Source organism: Amphiura filiformis, chromosome 6, assembly GCF_039555335.1.
Source record: "Amphiura filiformis chromosome 6, Afil_fr2py, whole genome shotgun sequence".
NCBI lineage: Eukaryota > Metazoa > Echinodermata > Ophiuroidea > Amphilepidida > Amphiuridae > Amphiura > Amphiura filiformis.
Window position 1 is genome coordinate 28,638,909 of NC_092633.1, and position 22,659 is coordinate 28,661,567.

Sequence of the window (22,659 nt, forward strand, 5' to 3'; positions counted from 1 at the left end):
TCCCCTTCTAAAATAACGGGCAGACGGGTGGCTAGCTAAGACACTGTTTGTGAATGATGAAAATTTCCATCATTGGGGAGGTTTGTAGCATGATCGTGTTGTAATTGCCGATGAAAATTACCAGTGTGTACGCATTTTGTCATTGTATCATATTTACTCAATGGACTTGGTAATATTGCTGTGCCATGTGTATAACTAGAATTTATTACGATCATTCATTATTCATAATCGTGTCTTAATCGGATTATTAAGAGTCATTACGACATGATAATGAAAATATACTAGTGTGGACTGGGTCTTAAACTTGAGGAGATTCTTGTCCACAGACAGGAACATGCCAGAAAATTAGCATTTGCCAAAAGGTTGATCAACTCAGGGATGACTATTCATTTGTCACATCAGCTTAAAAAGGTTTTTGCCCCATCTTTGTGACATGTATGAGTTTTTCCATTGACCAAATATCTTTTGATCACTGGAAAGTACTGGAACTGACCTTGGGACATACTAGAGGTGAGACTTATTGATATGGTAAACATGTTAATTGCATATTTACCCCGGGATATTTACTAGGTGATGAGACCTTCTTTATTATAGGTACAGCAAAGTAAAATGCTGCTGATAACTGTCTGCGTGACCATGTATATTGAGAAATTGATAAAACCTGTATGATGATAGGGGTCGGCAACCTTTTTGAAGTATATTGGGCAAATTAGAAGAACCAATCCGTGTTGTGTGTGACATTGCGGAACACAATTCAACATGCACAGAAATGGCAAAAAACTTCAAAAATTCAACATTTTCTGGGATCTTGAACAGGTTCTAAAACCTGCGCCTCATTTTTGTCCTAAAATCTCATCTTTGACCTGCATATTAATAGTTCATATTAGGGGCTACCTGTGCAATAATCCAAAATTGCTTGTCTCCACTTTGCAAATGCCAACTTTAACTGGTCTAAATACATGATGCAAGCAAGAAATTTTCCATATTTGAACGTTTCTGTATTGTTTTCCTAAGCCTTGTTATTTAAAAGGTACTCCGTAAATGTGTGCCCAAAATTTCTTGCCCCTAGCCTGCCAAAAATTTCTTCCCCCCCCCCCTTGGCCTGCCAAAAAATCATTGCCCTCCCAATTTTACCCTCCCCCAGGGCTCACAATTATTGCATAGTCCCTTAGTCGAAGGCGTATGCTATGTTCATAACACAATGGGGTGCGGGACGTTCATTTAAACACACCAAAGGACCATATACCATAGCACAACCGACGGGGTGACACGCATTGGCGACATCGGCGCTGATAGTAAATTCCAACTTTCTTTACTTTACCTCATAGTCGTTCAGCTCAAAATGGAAAGGGGACATATCTGACAGTAAAAGCTAACATTTTATGGAAAAGTAATACTAATTTATTTTTATGGAAATGGTACAATATGGCTTTAAATCTCCCTTATCTCTGGACAAGCTGCCACCAGGCCCGTAGCTAGGATTTTTTGTGAGGGGTGCTGATTTTGAAAAGGTGGACTTTTTTCCGGGGGGGGGGCAGTTTTGTGAAAAGTGGACTTTCTTCCCCAATTTTTACCTTTTTTTGACCACAAAAGCTTTAAAAACCCAATTGTTTGGCTCGCTACACTCGCAAATTCTTAAATTTTGGTATTTTTGTATACTTTTGCGAATTTGCAAAAATATACAAAGCTTGAAATAATAAATCAATATTACCATTATACTTCCATGTGACAAAAGTATCACTGGAGGATACAATTCTGACATTGAAGTTGGCTTACAAAAGTACATATCCAGGGGTTCAGAATTATCTAGGTGAGCACTATCAGATTTTACTCATATTTTACTCATTTACAGCGGCTGTAAGGCATATCGGAGCAGTATTTGCACTCAATATTGAGACATATGAAGCTGACACACAAGAGGAATGGTATGGGTTCCATAAAGGAGATCCAAAGGCTTGATGATATAAGGGGTGTTATTTCTGCCCCACGTGCATAATTTTTCACAGGAAAATGGCCCAAACTGTCATTTTGATATATTATTGGTCTTAACTCAAGAACCACATATAGAAATATACAATTATTGGTTTCCTTGACCCATAAATATAACACTGCATTTTTTAGTTACGTAGCTAAAACTGGGCAAGTATGGCTCCAACCATCCCTCTCGTCCTTTGAAAAGGCTTAAATTTACCAAAATATGAACAAGAAATGGAAAATATTTTACAATTTAGGGTAAATCGCAGACAAATGGGGAAAAGTTGGAAATGAGAAGGGACGTTGCTGAAAACAATTGTGCCATAAAACACTGTAATAAAGAAAACCTGGATGCATTTATTAAATGAGATTATATAATGTATAGGTTAAAGGACCTTTTGTAGCAAACAAGATGCAGACCAAATATTGGAAGTTGATAAGAAAATAAAACTTAGCTACCGTGAATAAATTATATTATATAAGGCTTATATAGGGTGAAGAACCTTTTTTTGTTCCTTTATATTTCTCATGGATGAACTCAAGGTAGCCCCAAATAGACAAAAGAAAGATTTTGAAGCTTGGCATTGAAAACACCTGACATAAAACAAATAATTATTAGAAATCTCGTTACCAAAAAGATGAGTCAACAACCTTTATTACCAAGCCAAGGTGACCGACTACCAAATAGGTTAGCAACCTTTTTACTGGTTGAAGGGACAACAGGATTCAGTAAAAAAATAATATTTGTCTTTCTGATACAACTTGGCCTGAAAATATTTTCGGAGGGTCAGTCTCTCTTGTGTCCTCCTGTACCCTACTGCTCTGAATACTCCTGTTTTCCTCCTGTTTTTTTTTTTTTTTCAAAACTGTTTCTGTAATTTTTCCCATTCGGTGAGGTAGTACCAAAGATTACTGACTTTCCAATGTTTGTGTGTCGCACATGGAGGCCGAAATAATGCACCGCTAGATTATTTCACGATGTTCCCTGCAAAGTGCTTTGTTGTTTGCATTCTGTGTGTAACGCGTTGGACTATTGCTGCATTTTCAAGTTCACTTTGTAATGCTCAAGCCCAGGGCCGTCGCTAGAGGGGGGGTATGGGGGTGTGACACTCCCCCTTTACACAATTTTGTCGGCAAAATTTGACTGCTGTCGTCAAAACCATGTGACTGTCGGCAAATGTAGTCAAAGGTATGTGTGATTGTCGGCAAATTGTGAGAGCCATATTAAAGATTAATGTGTTACGAAATTGTGTTGTTGTAACGTAATAGACCTACTGTTAATGGTATAGTAGTTATTAAACCATTGCTGTGACGTCAGTCTATTTAATAAACTGTAGATTACATGTTTAGTACGAATCAACACTTTTCTGCACGAATCTACAGTTAAGTGTGGATTCGTACAGAGAAGTGTGGATTCGTACTAAACATGTAATCTACAGTTTATTAAATAGAATTATGGCTGTTTCTAAATTAAGTGATAGGAAAAGGAACATTATCATGAACAAATAAAATAAAATGAACGACATTCAAAAATTATGAAACCATTTTACACTAAAAATACAATGAATACCGTGGTATTTTATTTGTACATCGCTGATCTTACGTTTTCCAAAATTATATAGCCTACCGAACTTTTGTATAGGCCTACAAACATGACAAAATTGTATTGTAAAATAACAACGCAAATTTTGCATTTTTAGTGCAACTTGGCCATTACACTTTCATTTGTAAATCTATTATTCCACCAAGATTTGCATAGGCCTGTGCAGGGACTGGCATTTGAAATTTTCAGGAGTGCATTAAATAGCTTTTCTGGGCCATCAAGGAGAGCTGTTTGGAGCATTTACAAGGCCAAGTAAAAATAAAAATATGTTTCTCGTACGGGTTTTTGAAAATTAGGATGATGAGGGCTTTTTATTTTCTATTTTTTTATTGGAAAAGCGACACTAAATACAGGTATTGTAGGTATTCGACATACAGATTGATATTATTGTTTTGAGAGGTAGGCCCCTCAGACCTATCGAATTGCATTCTGAATACGAAGCATGTCTTTCTGATATCAAATAATTTTCATTTTTTGAAAATCACAATAGAATACAAATTTTATGACAAATTATAAAAATTTGATATTTTTCAAATTTTTGATATATAACAGTCCTCGAAGTAAATTATATAAATATAATGTTATATAAAAGTGTATGTAGCAGGGAGGAAAAGCCGACGGTCAATTGAAAATTTTGACCTTTCATATTGAAGATATGGATTTTTTTCCCAAAAAGACCTAATTTTTTTTGGTGTTTTGGGAAAAAAATCCATATCTTCAATCTGAAAAAGGTCAAAATTTTCAATTGATCGTCGGCTTTTCATCCCACCTACATACACTTTAAGTATAAATCATCAGATTTCTAAAGTTTACTTCAAGTACTGTTAAATATCAAAAATATCAATTTTTAATGATTTGCCATAAAATGTGTATTAAACTGCGAATTTCAAAAAATCAAAATTATTTGATATCAGAATGACATTCTTCGTATTCAGAATGCAATTCGATATGTCTGATGTGCTCTGATGTCCCAAAATAAATACTGTCCAAACGTTCATACCCCAGCCCTTAAATGATGTATTTTGTATTTACGAAGCTGTAAAATAAGTTTCACGTTCTGAAACATCTTTTTCAACAAGTTATAACTGAAAGTTTACAAAATAAAAAGAAATTTGAAAAATCTTCAAAAAAGGAGGAGGGCGCGGACGAGAAACATGTATTTTTTTTTACTCAGCCTAATAGAATGTAGGGACAGAATGGTTCACTAAGGAGAGCTAAAACACTCTCCAATATTAGATTAAAGAGTAATTGCTCTTGCTCTCCTCAAAAGGCAGTCGCTGCCTATATGTTCTGTTTTTTCTACTTATTTTAATTAAAAATTTATCTTTTGTCGGTTTTTTTTTTCGCTTATGTTCTTTTTTCTTTTTCTTCCTTTTCATTTCAGTCGCTTACATGTTTTTTATTTAGGAAACTTTGCTACATAATACACATTCTGTATCAATGCATTTAGGCCTATTTATTTGTTTATTTATTTGTTTGTTTTGCACATGTTTAGTAATGATAAAAGCCACCGTAGATCTATTTTCTGTTTACTTTTTATTAGTCTTTCGTGTACAAACTGCATTTTGTTTCATCTGGTGGTATTTTATATCGATCAGTAGGCCTATCCGATAGTTAAATATTATAATGTTATAGGGACACTCAATTTGATTTCCAGGGGCTGGAAGTTGAGGTCGAGGCTTTTTTCCGTGTTGAAGGCGGCGAAGTTTTGTTGTTTTTTTTTTTTTTTTTTTTTTTTGCTGCTGAAATTCAGGGACAGTAGGTTTACACATTTAAAATGGACATATGCCTACCTTTGCTCGGCTAAATGTAAAATCTTTCCCTTTTCGAAAGACATCTTCAAAACAAATCCCATGAATCAACAATTATCCAAATTACTATGAATACGGGATGCATTTCAACGAAGATAACAAATAATTTCCATAATTGCATTGTTGTTCCTAAACCAAACACTCGATTTACGGAAGAAGAGTTTCATTGCTTTGTATCCTTTCTTCTGAATATTTTACATAATTTCCATATGGCAAATAACTGCAAATCATCATGAAGATAGGACATCCTTCATATTCAATAAAATCGTGTGTAGTAATATACAGAACACAGCACAGGTCTAGCTATCTTCAGGTGTAACACTGCAATGATTTTGTTATTGGCCATTTGATATGAACCCGTGACTATTATGGCAATTTTCCCTTGTTATGCAAAATAGAGGCCTATAAACGCATCTACTTCAGTACTATACATCAGAAGTGCATGGTATAAACAACTATTGATTGTCTAATTATGTACGAATCTACAGATATAGAAATTACATGTGTGAGATACTTTGTAAATGTAATATATCAATAATACGAATCAACAGATAAAGAAATTACAATGGAACAATGTAATGTTTGCTTTTTCCATTTATTATTACTAGTAACTTACGAATCCACAGTTTAAGAAAATATTTAAACAACTTAAAAGTTGTTAGTATAAAGCAATGGTTTAAGTCAGAGAATACACTCAAAACGGTTGATTCTTGAAAATAATCCACTCGGCTAACGCCTCGTGGATTATTATTCAAGAATCAACAGTTCTTCGTGTATTCTCCTTAACCTAGTTAGTAGTTACTAGTTTAAAAAATTATTTGAAAAAAAATTTTACTCCCCCCTCCCCCACTTTTTAGATTTCTGAGCGCCGTCCAGGCTAAAAAAATTTGGGTCAACAAATTACAAAAAAATTTCCGTCGGCAAACCATACTGTACACCCCCGACGCCCCTGCTCAAGCCTTTAAAGGCTGATAAACACCGAAGATACACTATCTGCCCTCATGAGCAACAAACCATTGGTGTGGATTTATCATAGCATGCTGTGCAATAATTATGAGCCCTGGTGGTAGGGTAAAATGGGGGGACAAGCCAAAAGGGAATGGGGCAAGCAATTTTTGGCAAGCCAAGAAGGGGTCAAGCTATTTTTGGCACACATTCATGGGGCACCTTTAAATGAAATGTTCTAAAAACAGTATGCAAAGCTTAAATATGCAAATTTTCCTCCTCGCAAAATATAACTAGACCATTTAAGATGGGCAAATTGGGATCCCAAAAATTTGGCATGCGCAAAGGGAGGGGCAGAGATTTTTGGAAGGCCAAGAGGGGGCAAGCAATTTTTGGCGGGCCGGGGACGAGGGCAAGCGATTTTTGGCGGGCTGTTTGGAAATTTTTATTGAATAATTATTGCACAGCCCCTTACACCCAGGGCAAATTTGAGTTGGTGCTCTCTGGGTCAAGTCTCTTTGGCCTACTTGTTACATGATGTAGCATTACTGTCTGTTCAATTAGCTTAGATTCTTGAATTTTTAAGATATTTGAAAAAATACAAAATTGCGGTCAAAGTCATCAAAGAAAAGTGTTAGCACAGCCTTAGACCTAACGTGATTTATACTTTTCACATAATTCTAAAGTTCAATTTAAAACCCCCATTTCTTTTCAATTTTGGTCTTTTCCCGCGATATTTTCAAAACAAGCCGTAGAACGTCGGGTACCATAAACTTTTTTGAATCAATCCATTTAGAGCAATGGGGACGCCGGACGATATGTGACAATGCGCTGAGATAGTATTTATTCGACCATCCGCATCAAGAATTGTCCAGCAAAATAGCTATATTTGTCAGTAGGCCTATTTCAGATTTGTGTTGAAATCCTACTGTTGAAACATTACCTTATTATTTATGTACTACATGTAAGTTTTGTAAAATAGACCCAGCTTATATAAATACATGCCTTGCGTATTTATTTATTTATTTATTTATTTATTTATTTATTTATTTATTTATTTATTTATTTATTTATTTATTTATTTACTTAATTTATTTATTTATTTATTTATTTACTGAATTTATTTACGAATTTATTTACGAATTTATTTTGCGAATGGATCTGAGAAGGTGTAGGCATATAGGCCTATTATAAAACTACACATTTATTTTCAATTAGTTATTTCGTTTTGTTTGTTGAATACAAACTATGAGAAGGACAAAAGAACTTTTGTACAAGAAAATAATCAGGTTACAGAAAGCAATTTTTGAAAAGTCACTGTATCTGAAAATGTCAAGCGAATGCTGATATTCTTGGGAAGGAATGATGGTACATTGTAAACCAGTTGAAATAAGATGGAAAAACTGTTTAGGAAAAAATAATGCTCAGAATAATGTTATGCATAAAACGTAATCGCGCCATATAATTTTGTGTAACAAAAACCGGTGGACTATCATCACCTATAGAACCTATACAATAACCGGAACGGTATAACAATAGAGGCCCTGCATCATTTTATCGACTGGCTCCAAACAAAGGATTTTAACCGGTGTCCTTCACCGTAGTTATAGTGGAGTGCAGTTCATTCAATCAAATGTTGTCATCAACCTATTTGATCGTAGTGCAGGGTTATGTGTGTGAGACGAACTGTCACGGTAGATTGCAATCATGCTTTTGTTGAATGCATTTGAGTAGTCCGCCATATTTACGGGATGATACGTCACATGCAAGGCCTCTATTGAAATGACAGGACAGATTGGTGAACAGGTTGTTTTACTATATTGGATAGGGTCTATGCCCTAAGTTGAGAATGGACCGTCCCACTCGATTTGTAAAAAGGTCGCGAACCCTTTGGGTGGACCCAAGTAACTGCCTAAAATAAGGCAAAATTAAAAAGAAATCGTGTTTTAAATTGAACTTGGGAATTTGAAAAGTATAAATCACGTTGGGTCTAAGGCTGCGCTAACACTTTTCTTTGATGACTTTGGCAACATTTTTTATTTTTTCAAATATCTTAAAATTTAAGAATCTAAGCTAATTGAACAGACAGTAGTGCCTTGAGATCCATTTGTTGTAACTTAGAAATCTCATTAGTTTCAATAAAGGGGAATACAATTTTAAGAAGGTTACTAAATGTGGATATTAAACTTACCTAAAAGGATGAGTCAACAACCTTTATTTCAAATTAAAGCTAAGGTATGTACATGACGTGACTAGCGAATAGTTGAGCAACCTTTTCACAAAGACTGTTTCTGAAGCTGGGCATATGGTCATGTCTGCTTTTTGCTGTAATTTTTGGTTGCCACACATGTGGTTCTTACCGGTATGTTATCATCCAAATGGTTGCCTGGTTGTTTGTTTCTTTGTTTGGCTGTCCGGGTGGAAGCAAATTCATTAATCTACTGTGCAGTTCCAACACAATAACCGATCAACTTCATATTTGGCATGGTGATAGAATGTTCTGGCCTGATGTGCTGTAAAGTTTTGTGTCATGTTATTTGCATATTTATGAGCTTATTTGCATATTTTTCCTACATTTTCATTAATCCGCTCTAGCTTAAACACAATCACCGATCAACTTCTTTGGTATTGTGACAGTATATGGTAGCCTGATGTGCTGTATAATTTTGTGTCATTGTATTTGCATATTTTTGAATATTAATGAGCTTGTTTGCATATTATTTGTATTTACAAACCTTTGTTATTTACACACCTTTTTTGTGGGCCCACCTTAATTACAAACCGCATAATTCATAAAATTGAATATTCATATTCTAGTTCAAGTAGGGAGGAGTGATTCAAAGGGCACAAGGGTGAATAATTCTACTGTAATCTCAGAAAAGAATATTCAAAAACTTTAAAGGCCCAACTGGAAATAGTCCCCATTCTACCCCCATCCAATATCGGAATGCACAATGTCGGAATGCACAGTATTTGGGGATATAAAAGTGCCTAGTTTGTATCCCATATGGGATTTAATGACACAGTTCTAAGGGTGTCTATACTTTTTTCTGAATGAGGAGTACTTTGGTATGATTTTAAGCAACATTTGAGAAAGTTTGCCATATTGAAAGAACACAGAAATGTTTTTAAAACATTTAAAAAACTTTTTTTGAAATATATTTTGGTTTTTTTATAAGGTTTACATGTCAGGTTTATGAGTTGAATGAAAAAACGCTACACAAATATTTTAAAATGTTGTCAAAATGTTATATTGTAAAATATTTTTTGCAAACGTTTTACGAAAATATTTTGTCGTCAGTATGTTTCAATGCTTCGCAGCACCTTTTAAATATGTTATTAAAACATTTGTACCCTCTTTATTACTGGGTATTTAAGCGTTTCCTTTGCAACCTTTTCTGACCTTAATATACTTTTTGCGGTTACATTAAGTTTTGTGTTTGCTAGCGGTAGACACCATTTGTCTTCTGTATTTCCAGACATTCATCATATAATAATAGATAGAGAACAATATGTCACACATGAGCAGTGTAACATAAATAATGTTGATCAAGTCTTTCACAATATCATCTATAAATAGTGAGAGTGTAAAATTCTTGCTATAAATAGTATAATTCATGTATTGATTGATGATTGTCATTATAGACCATGGTGTATAGTGTGTTTAAAAAAAACTTAATCACTCTCTGTTCTTTGGAACTTGAGAAGTGTAGTGGTATGACTATGAATTTTTAACCCCATTAGAACTACCTGCCGATTGGCCAAAAAGAAGTTTTCATTATCAATTGGACCTATCAGCAACATTGTTAGAATACTTTCACCACACACAAAAAATGGGGTGACTTATTTGCAAAGCTCCAATCTGATTGGTGATTAAAGTGAAGATATCATGTAATTGACCAATCAGAGGCAATGTTAAATCGGCAGGTAGTACTCAGGGGGTTAAGAAGTGTTAAAGCTGTATGGGCAATTAATGAAAAGTGTTTTAAGCTTAAAAGCTTTCTAGAGAATTTATTTGAAGTAATTTAGTATTGCAAATTACTGCAAGTTAAACAATTTGATTTGCTTGGGCTATTTATCCTTTCCAAGATGCTTGGCTGATTTAAAACATGCCATCTTTGTCAGTATTAGTTTGAAGTATTGCAAGTATACAGAAGCGATAAAAATGAATTAACAAATGAAAGAACATTTAGTGACAAATGTAACTTTACATTTTTTTTTTCAACTTCAGACAACCTTTATACAAAACCCTTATAACCCTTTTCTGAAATGAACAAGGGGAAGTTTTTTTATTTTCAAATTATAGGTATCAATGAATTTTGTCTACGTGGCATACTGCACGTATCTATATGTTCAAAGTTTGTCAAACCCGACATTAAACAAATTCATATCAGACTAATTTTGAAATTCACAATAAGAAAAAAGTACTGAGGTGTGGAAAAAGAAATTCACACGCACAGTATTCACTTTCTTTCTCCAGAAAAATCATGAACTTAAGGGAGACCTTTTTTGCGGCATGATTGGGGTGTGTATATATATCTGTTGAAGATTTATTTGGTCTATAATAGGCCTACTTTATATATTAAAATTTTGGTTAAATTTGGTCCAATAAAATAATTAAAATGCAATTGCTACCATTATTATGTTTTCAGAATCTTACACCCTTACCTTTGTACATAACCTATAGACCCTATGCAATAAACAATGGTATAACAATTGATATGGCAGCCATATTGGAGGGATAGGTCACATATTATGGTAGAGGTCTTATTTAAGGTTAACTATTTTAAACTGTTGCGATTTGGTAGTTCACAGTATCTTGCGAATGGTAGTGAGCTTCAACAAAAATTACATTGATCTTTTCATAGTGAGTGTGTAGAAAAATTCAAATATCATAGATATACTCTTGTAGGTCCTGTGGTTCTTGAGTTATGTTGAAAGAGGGCTGAAACAACAACATTTTTGTAAAACATTCATAATTTATTTTCAACAATAAATACTCGGGGAGCTAGGACCTTTTTCTGTGCACCCCCCACAGGACCAAATCAAACCAAATTTGTTAGGTTCCTAAGATGACCCTAAAACATAATCAGGATGTTCCCAAAAATATAAACTGGCCCCAAGGGGGTAAAAGGTCATCGAACTTTGCATAGGGTCAACATTTCAAACTTGCTCAAATTGTGTTGAAAACCATTCCAATGTATCCCCCTAGTCACAAGGATTCAGAAAATGTATAGTTTGACCGATCTAGGATGTACTGTTCTTGAGTTATAACCAAAAAGGTCAAAGGTCACGTTTTTTGCCTCTAAAGAGGTGTCAAAATGTTTGTTTCGATAAAACAAATCAAATAAGGATAGGATTGCACCATATTGGATGTTTCGTTACCTAGGTAACACAGCAAAATAGGTCAAGGTCAATAGGCCTCAATGGTACATAGGTGAAGTATGCAGGTCTTTAGTTATGGTGTTGTGTCAAATTATTTCAAGGTCATTTCCAAGGTCACCATAGGTCATTTGAGGTCAAATGAGTTTTTTTTTTTTTTTAATTTGGATTAAGTTGCTCTCAGGCTATGTATTTCTCCATGCTTAGACGTATCAGGCTACAATTTTGAACAGTGATAGGGGCAAGTGTGTCATTTAGAGTCAAATTTTTGGAAGGTCATTTCAGAGTCATCTAAGGTCACCCAGGGGTCATCTGAGGTAAAATGACTAAAAACTGACGTATGGGCATGAAACTTGGCAGGTACCGTCAACATTTAGAGCTAAATTTTTGTTTGGAAGGTCATTTCAGGGTCATCTGAGGTCACCCAGGGATCATTTGAGGTCAAATTACAGAAAACTGTTGTAGGACATGAAACTTGGTGGGTACAGTCAACATTTAGAGCCAAAGTTTTGGAAGGTCATTTCAGAGTCATCTAAGGTCACCCAGGGGTCATCTGAGGTCTAATTACTAAAAACTGTTGTATGTGCATGAAACTTGGTGGGTACAGTCAACATTTAGTTAATTATGTTTCTGGGACATGTGGTCCTCATTCCACAGTCTTTCAACAGGAAGGGGGAAGCGACACATAAAGAAAAGGTAAATGCAAGATAAATGGCTTTAAAGTTGCAAAATGACATGTTTAAGGACTTGGTTTGGCGCAGGATATGCTAGATTTGGGTGCTTTAGACATAAAGGAATATTTTGTTTTCAATGGTAGGTTAAAAAGTAAACATTAAGGAAACAAAAAATAATAAAAACTGAAATACAAAATCTGCAAGGTTTTCGCTGTATCTTGAAATGGGTGAGTGCGACTTATGGCGGGTTTCGTCACCTTAAAGAAGCAAATTTCATTTGAAACATTCTACTTCCAAGAGTCACGGCTCGACCAAATAATTGAATTGGGTGTACATGCATTGTGCTATCATTATTTAAAACACTAGAGTACCTGCAGCTGCAAGGGTACTGTAGCTGTATGTGAGAGCACCACCAGCATCAGATAGTGATGCTGTTTGACCCCCAATGACCCCATATGACCTTGGCTTGATCCCTTTTGACCTTTGATGACCTTAATTTTATTTGATACATCCGTTTGAAATTTAGAAATCATTTTCAGGTATGAATGCTGGGAAGACATTGAAGTCCTTGCAGGGAGTTGTGAAATCTTCCTGTTCCTGTCATATATATTGAGAATTCGTTATACCATGTTTAAGTCCTCGTATCAAGGATTCCACCCACCAAGTCTGTGCCCGATCGGACAAAGTTTGAAATTTGAACCCCTCCGTAATGACCTTTGACCTCGGTTGACCTCAATGTTATTTTGCTGCATATATCCCCTCGTAGCAAGGATTCCACCCACCAAGTTTGAGCCCGATCGGACAAAGTTTGAAATTTAACCCCTCCATAATGACCTTTGACCTCCGTTGACCTCATTTTCATTTCGGGCATATATTCCCCTCGCATCAAGGATTCCACCCACCAAGTTTGAGCCTGATCGTACAAAGTTTGAAATTTGACCCCTCCGTAATGACCTTTGACCTCGGTTGACCTCAATTTTATTTCGGGCATATACTCGCCTCGTATAAAGGATTCCACCTACCAAATTTGGGCCAGATCGGACAAAGTTGAAATTTTGACCTTTGACCTTGACCTCCGATGACCTTTCAAACTACCCCGTAAACGTGGAATGGCCGATATCTATCTATATCCGAAATATCGAAGCGATGCGTTGAAGCGTGGCAAAACGCATAGCCGGACAGACAGACAGACACACAGAGCTCATTATTTTATTAGTATACGGTAGATATGTGCCTATTAACAAGTTGCTCGGAACACATATTTGTGACCCATCACATCAAAACCTACCTCTTTGTGGCTGGCTTCATTTTCAGATAACAAAGAAAGAAAATGAGAAAATATATAGTAAATAAAAAGAAATTTTAGCTTGTTTTGCCTCATAAAACATTTTTACTGTATCTGATTTCAACAAGTAAGGTGTCATTTTAAAGCTAAAAACAGCAGTTTATCCTAGTGTTTAAATCTCTGTTTTCATTTCTGAAGCCAGGTGGTTGATTTTGATGTGATATGTCACATTTTTAGGGATGTTTGTTAAACTTTTTCATTCTTTTCATTTACAGATATCTGTAACATAGCTATTTGTGACCTAAAAGAAAGAAATGACCAAGTTTAAGGGGGTACTACACCCCTGGCCAATTTTGTGCATATTTTTGCATTTTTCTCAAAAATTATAGCGCATTGGTTACAGGTAAGATATGTATATATATTTATAGGGGCAAAGACTACAACTACTGAACTGGAAATTCAGCAAACTCAAAAGTAGCTATTGATCAAATATTGGTTTCCCTCATTTTTGACTGTAACTCCACAACTGTGGTCTGTGCTGAAATAAAATTTCCAGTGCAGTAGTTGTAGTCCTTTCCCCTATAATATACATATCTTACTTGTCACCAATGCGCTATAATTTTTGAGAAAAATGAAAATAGGCACAAAATTGGGCAGGGGTGTAGTACCCTCTTAACAAACTACCATCAGAATTTGTTCTTGTCCGAGCAACTCATTAAGAGGCACATGCTTATTAAAAAAATTTACGGTAGCCCCTGCTCTCACTTAGTCCATACACAAGAAGTATCTGTTATTTTCACGATTTTCAAACATCAACAGTATTTTATTAAAAAAATAAGAATTAAAATGGGAGGTTGAAAAGTCAGTCGATAGGATTCTCCCTCTAGAATGGTACCCCTCTTTTACAATACGTAGATATGTGCCTGGGTAGAATCAACAATGGACTTTTTTTTCATATTTTGTTGTTATTTTATATTTATTGTATCAGACAACCTTTCTCCGGCCATTGATGCTAATAATTTTGCAGTTTCGTTATTCAGCTTTGTGTTTGTGATTTCTTGCATAAAAGCGAAAGTCAAGTCGAGACTATTCACATGACCTTCCATGGTATTTTACCCTATGATGGGATTTATATTTGAATAAAGGTCTGCTGTTTAGTTTTGTTTGTCCAGCAATGGCAGTAGAAAGATTCAATTCCCAATTTCACCGCAGTAGAAAGAATTATATAAGAAAGAGTGAATTCCTTGTTTATGCCTGGGTGAATCCATTGTACAAGTTTGTTGTCTTCGAACTTTAGCCTTTAGCTGTGAGACCCTGTATAATTGGGTCTCTTTTTGACAGAGATTCCAATGGTTTGAGAGTAATCAAACAATCTGGTTTTTTTACCTAGCTGGTATTTATTTGACCCATGTTATTTGTGCACAGAATTCTTTCAGAAGTATACCATTGTATCACTTCATCAGGAAATCCCCTTTCTTTTCAGGCTTTCCAATTTTTAACAAAATAAATTGGTAATTTATCATCAATTGTTTGTTCCCTTCCAAGACAAAACTTTTCCTTGTTGCGACAAAATCTATCACAGGTGTATGGGGTAGTCCATTGAAACTTAATGTTAAGTGAGAATCGGCAGAATCCAAATGAAAGTTGCAACTACCTGTTTATTTTGACCCCTTGAAAAGCTCTTTTTTATGAAAATTGTTAGGTCCTACTTACACCTATAACTTTATGTGACATGGGTTTATGCTATTCTGTGTGAATACTGTGTTGTAGGGGTAATTTACCTTCATGTTCAGTTCAGTCTCTCCAAATGGAGAGTTTTATTTTAATTGAAGCCTTCATTCAGCTGGTTTAGTATCTGGACGGCGACTATTTGCTGTAGAAGTGACATAATGAGAAACTACCATAGTAATAGATGAATACAATTTTGAATATATTGCCCTGCACTACAACGTACTTGTTATTGAACCATAGATGTCAAAGAACAGGGATAAAGACCTGTATCGTAATTCTATAGAATATGCATTTTAGGCTGATCACTCACACCTGTTAGAGTGCATTCTGCTTGTAGTGCAGGGTGATCTATTCAAAAACTGTATTCATCTATTGCTTTGGTAGTTAATTATTATGTCACTTCAACAGTGAATATCTTACTAAAAAGTCTAATCCCTGAATCTAATCACTCAATGAAGTCTTGAGAGCCGTAACAAATTACAAGCTAATTTCATGTAGGTTTACATGAAGGATAGATATGTTGTTGGTAGCTCATAGTAAAATAGCACATACTGATGCTAGTAATATGACTCGGAACTGATGTGAAGATCCACTCGCCAGTTATGTGATTACTAGAAATTAAACCAGATACATGGCCAATGGATCTTCCAGTGAGACAGGGAAAGACTCAAACAGAGATAAACGTATAGCAAAATATAACTTCACAAATAAATTTTAATTTCTCATCAACAAAGTGATCACAACATAATATAGATGAGTGAATATTCTCCGGTCCGTCCTTTCTCCGCAGCGGCTGGCTGACAACTACCCAGAATAATAGTCCAGGGTAATTGAGGAGAGGGAGCCGCGGAGCGATATATTTAAATTAGCTATGGAAAGCAAATAGCGTCATAACACTAGAAAGAAAACAGCAGTCAAAATTATGTCAGCTGCAATGGCAATAAAGCATAGAGATGTGATTGTGAATGTGTGATCCCAGCAGGGAGACTATTAAGGGGTGGTGTAATAATAGGTGGTACAGATTTTTTGGCAGGCAAAAGGGGGGAAAAGCATTTTTTGGCTGGTCAAAAGGGGGGGGAGGTGGCAAGCAATTTTAGCACTGATAGTTTGGGCCTCGATATTACGCCCAAAATATGTGTAGAAACATGTTAGGAAAACATTCCAAGTGTACAAAATTTTGAGGTCCTAAATTTTGGTCAGGCTCCTCAAAATCTGGCACTTTGAGGGGAGGGGCAAAAGAAATATTGGATTTTATAAGGGGACGAAGTGATTTTTTTTGAGAATTTGCCATCCAGGGGGTACACATTGCAAAGCCCCTAAATAGATATTTAGATACGGCCAATAGATATCTACACAGGGCCCTTTACTGTAGCCTCCAAAAAGAATATCACCTGAAGACGTTTCAAATGCCACAGAAAAAATATGAAATATCTCGTAGGGCTAATAGAAAATAAGGAACAAGTATAGATACCACAATAAACACACTGCTATATTACTGGAATATATCGGGAAGTGTTTTAAAATAAATCCAAACCAATGTGAAAATGTGCACTTTCTTTGATACTTACATAGTGCCTCAAAGTGGCAATATTTGTCAAATCTGATGCTTTAAGGGCTGGGGTATGAACGTTTGGACAGTATTTATTGTGGGTCATTAGAGCACATCAGACATATCGAATTGCATTCTGAATACGAAGAATGTCATTCTGGTATCAAATAATTTTGATTTTTTGAAATTCACAATTCAATACACATTTTATGGCAAATCATTAAAAATTGATATTTTTGATATTTAACAGTACTTGAAGTAAACTTTATAAATCTGATGATTTATACTTAAAGTGTATGTAGGTGGGATGAAAAGCCGACGATCAATTGAAAATTTTGACCTTTCGTATTGAAGATATAGATTTTTTTCCCAAAACAAAAAAAAAAATTAGGTCTTTTTGGGAAAAAAGTCCATATCTTCAATATGAAAGGTCAAATTTTCAATTGACCATCGGCTTTTCCTCCTGCTACATACACTTTAAGAATATGTCATTAGATTTATATAATTTACCAGAGTACTGTTATATATCAAAAATTTGAAAAATATCAAATTTTTATAATTTGTCATAAAATTTGTATTATATTATGATTTTCAAAAATGAAAATTATTTGATATCAGAAAGACATGCTTCGTATTCAGAATGCAATTCGATAGGTCTGAGGTGCTCTCATGTCCCACAAAAAATACTGTCGAAACTCAATAAACGCTCATTTTAGATCCCTTAATAAGTGCAATTTTTGTAAATGATCAATGAATTGATTAGCTGCAAACTTGACTCCCTGTCTGATAGGAGGGTGGAACACTGTCATAGGTTTGCTGAAGGGCTGCCTAAAAATTAATGAACACAGTCGTTAATCCTTCCTACCAGACTTCTTCTGCCACCCTTTCGTTTTGGCCGCCCCCTGCTTTCACCCCGGGGGGCTGCCGCCCCAAAGCCCCCCAAAATAGGGGCATGTATATTTAGAATTGTTTTGAAATGTTTTCCAAAACATGTGCAATAGTTGGTCGAAGTTAATTTTTTGTGTGCAATTTATTTTTGATGTCTTTTAAATTTCCTTAAGTGTTCAATCTTTTTAATCTTTTTAATGTTTTTAATGTTTTAATGTATAATCACTTTATAATTTTACATGTAGTTTGGCCGCGATATGTGGTTAATAAAATACTGATAATAATAATAATAATTTATGAAATAATCAATCTCTTGTTTGTATATTTCAGAATCTGACCATGAGACTGATGTAGCTATTGGTCTACAACAAGCTGAAGTTCACTTGGCTCCTAGTGGTAGTATTGGTTCCTTAGGTAGTTTAGCAGCAGCATATGCTAATGACTCATCTGAAGATGACAAGAGTGATGACGAGGATGTCAATGATGCTGAGAAAGAGGAGGATAAAAATGTACAAGGTGAGCATCTGTATATGAAAGAGTACATAAATGAAGTTTATAACTTGGCAATGCTCATGTACTTGTAGTAGGCTGAATTGCCTGCCTGACAGGTTATTCAAATATAAGCAAGTGAAATATTCAACATAGAAAAACAGTAGCATGATCGACAGGAATTATATAAATAAACATATTTTTTCACCAGGTTCGCTGTCGCAAATAATAAAGGAGACAAGTAGAAAAAGTGATCCCGCTTGGGAATCGAACCCAGGACCTTAGGTTTACCAGACGCCTTAACCACTCAACCACGGGAGCTTCATGATTAGGCTGGTTGAAATTCGAACCCATAAGCGGTCACTTAAACTTATCTTCCTCCCGCAAATAGCCCTTAGTAGCTAGGGCCGTAAATGCGAGAAATAAATTGCCATCCTCCTTGTGAGGAAATACTACATAGAAAAACAGTGGCATGATCGACGGGAATTATATAAATACGCAGAAATATTCAAATAGCTCAAATTCGGTACAATAGATTGCACTACATTATACACAAGACCTTAATTATTCCAGAAAATGTGCAAGTAGACAACACAAGTGTTCCCAAGGAATATGTGTATTTTAGCAGACTTGTTCATGTTTTATCTCCCCAGAACCAAGCAAGGTAATCATGCCAGCTGAGCAGCAACAACAGCCAGTGAGACCAGTGGGCAGACAAGCAGACAGACAAGGCAGACAGAACTCAAGACAGAGACAAGAAGGGAAAAAGAGACGAGGCAATGCAAGACAACAGAGGGGAAAGAATACTGGAAATAGATATGACACCAGACAACGCAAACCCACCCTCCTAGAAATGGTAAATTATCAGATATGAAATGTGAAAATTTAAAAAAATTAGCTGATGAGGTTTATTTGTTTATGACCATTGTCCATTAGGCTATTCCAGTTGAAATCCATACACCCAGATGGAAGACATGACCTTAATCTTCCACAGAGGGAGTGTGAATTTCAAATGGGCTTACCTGAATGGGTGACTCAATTTGAAATCTATACCCCTTGTGTGGGAGGTTATGGTCATGTCTTCCTTAGGCGATGTTCACTTAATTAGCCCGTTGAGGACTGAAATTGTGAAATACTGTTTGAAATATCAACTTACATAGATGATTGTGGTAAATTTAGCCATTGCTGTTACTGTTAGCTTAGTTTGATTGAATGGGATGGTTTTGGTCCTATCAAATTGAATATGGTTTATATCTGCATATGAAGCACTGCTTTTGTAACCATCAATTGAAGTCAGAATTGTCCATGATAATTCATTATTTCAAAAAATGAAAATTTGAAGTACAAAATTTCAATTCTGCCTAGTACCCTATTTTTTTTTCCATTTGGTCAGTATAATAGTTTGATGTCTTGCAGTATGTTTTGCTGCTGGTACTTGTACAATACATCTTGTATCCTACAGTATAATGAAATAAAACCATATATAATAAATGCCCCTCTAATAAACACCCCTCTGCAAAAAATGCTAAAATTTTCATGCTAGCTCAGGAAAGTATTAAAATATACCACAATCCTCACAAGAGCGGTAAATGTCAAAGGTAATATTGCAAACCCAGAAGTGAATTGGAAGTCATTGATCATAAGTTCCTTGTTTGATTGTGATTTTAAGCTTACCTACTGATTTATTCAGTATTTTTTCCATTGAAAATTTGGCTCCAATAAACACCCCCTATCAAAAATATAAAGCTCCCAAGTAGTATATGTGACACGATCTGGTCCTTAGGGGCCAAAGGCGGCAAATTTGAAACTGAGATAAAGGTAAAAATATGGAGTAAAAAACAATAAAATACATAATAAAATAGACATCAAAAAACTTCATAACTTTAGAACCAAGTATGCTAGACGGGTGTTTTCAGTAAATGATAGCCTATTGTATGTGTAATGTAATAATTACAGTTAGAACTCAATTTTTAAAAATGCCTCCTTTGGCCCCCATGGACCAGATTGTGTCACATATCAAAGAATGAATGGGAACTACAGTATTATTTGACTAATTCAACATAATTGTGATTCCTTATTCTTTTCTGTTTATTTTTCTCTGCAGCTTTTAGCACCAGACATCCGCCATGAACGCAATGTGCTACTTCAATGTGTGAGGTATGTTGTCAGCCAGAATTTCTTCCAAGAATCAGATGCGAGATGAACTATGGTATACAGGCAATGAACAAGAAACTCAGTGGACTGTTGGTGATATGCAAAGACACATGTGTGTACAATGTATGTACAAAGACTATGAGCAATAACATATCATTTGCAGAATACAAGAAAGTCATAATTAACAAAATAATGTTAAAGGCTGGTTCTTGCAAGTTATCGTCAAATACATTCTGCAGCTGCTGTCCCTATTTTCAGTACAAAGATCTGTATGATGTATTGTCATAAAATCATGTAAAAGTAACTATTCACTGATAGTATCATAATGGGCAGTTCTAGTTGGAATCTGTACACCCTGTAGGAAGACATGACTTTAATCTCCCACACAGTAAGTGTGAATTTTAAAATGTGGTTACCTCAATGGGTGATTCCATTTGAAATCTGCACCCCCTGTATGGGAGATTAAGGTCATGTCTTCCATAGAAGGTGTGTGAATTTCCCAATATAGCCCAATCAGTGTTCCCCTTTAAAGATTTTGTTATTGGTCTATTGTGACCATTTTTTGATATATTTGACCAAATGCTTGGATCAAATCGTCAAATTGGATTGAAAACCTCTTTTTTCTTTTGATTCCAGTTTTTTTGCCAGTTTTAGCAGGAACAACCATCATAATTACTAATAATATAATCCATGGAACTTTCATCCCTTTTTTACTAAATTATCCAGAATTTGCTGAAGATTGTATGAAAATCCAACCCCAAATTATCACAGTCTATCCCCCACTAACTAGTGTCATTCATTTAATTTTTGTTTGACAAATCCAAATCAACAACAATGACGGCTCTTTCTCTCTCAGTCACGTATATGATTCACTGCTAAAACAAATTTTGATCCCGAGGAGTGAGATTGCATCCAAACACCACAGGAAATGCACTTGTGATCAAGCCATCAGCCTGGATAGTGAAAGCTCAAATCAGTGAGTTAGAGAATAAAAGATAGGATTTTGTCTTTTGCCTATCCAATATCGTGTCATAATGGATGGACTGGCCAATATTTTGAGTAGTGGATGCCGGCACAGTGGATGATCATTGAGGATCTACAAGCGTGCCGCCATTGCGTTTCGGCGCGCTCACTGTCTTATATGACTATCCACTATCGTGTCATAATGGATAGGTGAAAACCAATCAAATTGTGTGTATTCTTGACAAGACGAACCAACTAAATTAGAATAAATAATTTTGGATTTGTCAAACAAAAATTAGATGAATCTTATCTACAATCCTGTTTGCATCTGTTTACGGATGTGTTATGTCATGTTTATCTTATCATAATCTTAATTTACATGTAATTTTTCATATTAAACAGTATTCATGAAAGATAAAGTGGTTTGATTATCCAGAAATAGGTAGAAAATAGTTTACAGATGAGTACAGATGATGTAGACTGTTCCTAATTATACCAATCTCGTTGACTTATTCTAATAATTTCAAATGATATCAAAGATCAGCTGCAGCTTGTATTATTTTGTTTAATGACATTTAATTCGACTCAATTTATGCGAGACTATTTTGTATACTCCTATTTGCCTGTGAAACATACTTTAAGGAGATAAACAGCAATAAAGGTGCAAAACAAAATAAATGTATGTTCTCAAGCGTCAATGCAATATTGTTTATTTCTATTTATTGTCCATCTAAATTTTCATAGCATCATATGCGTAGAAAGTAATGGCCACAAAGGGGGTGTTTATATATATGTAGTAAATTTGCTAACTTTTTGGCACATTATTTAGAGCATTTATTATATATTTGCTGAATCAAGTTTACCACAAATTCCCTCAAATAATGTTCATTCGTATTAAACATTCCCTATGTCGAATGACCTCCTCCAAATACCAAGGTCAAAACTGCAAAAAATTAACCAATTTCATATTAGAATATCATACATTATGAGCTGTAATTAATCTGGCATGACAAAAAGTGTACTCAAATCAAAAGTGTTCTCTTTAGTTAAAAAAGGTCTATAGGTACCCTTGAACATGTTCATGGGTGCATATCATCATAGTATTGTGCACATTCACTACAAAGGACTTATTTAGTATGTTCATCCAAACGTAGTGTCACAGTTATGTTACCTATTGTGCCAATAGATCCTAGTTTATTGTGCTACCTTTT

General features: G+C 35.2%; 1 protein-coding gene across 1 annotated transcript in view; it reads left to right on the top strand.

Moving 5' to 3' along the window:
- Positions 1-22,151, top strand: part of LOC140155226 (FMR1-interacting protein NUFIP1-like) — a 92,985-nt gene extending 70,834 nt beyond the window's left edge. The window contains exons 7-9 of the mRNA XM_072177978.1: positions 18,173-18,358; positions 18,985-19,187; positions 20,436-22,151. Of these exons, the coding sequence (XP_072034079.1) occupies positions 18,173-18,358; positions 18,985-19,187; positions 20,436-20,534 (488 nt within the window). The 3' untranslated portion in view covers positions 20,535-22,151. The remainder of the gene's footprint in view (positions 1-18,172; positions 18,359-18,984; positions 19,188-20,435) is intronic.
- The last annotated feature ends 508 nt before the right edge of the window (positions 22,152-22,659 follow it).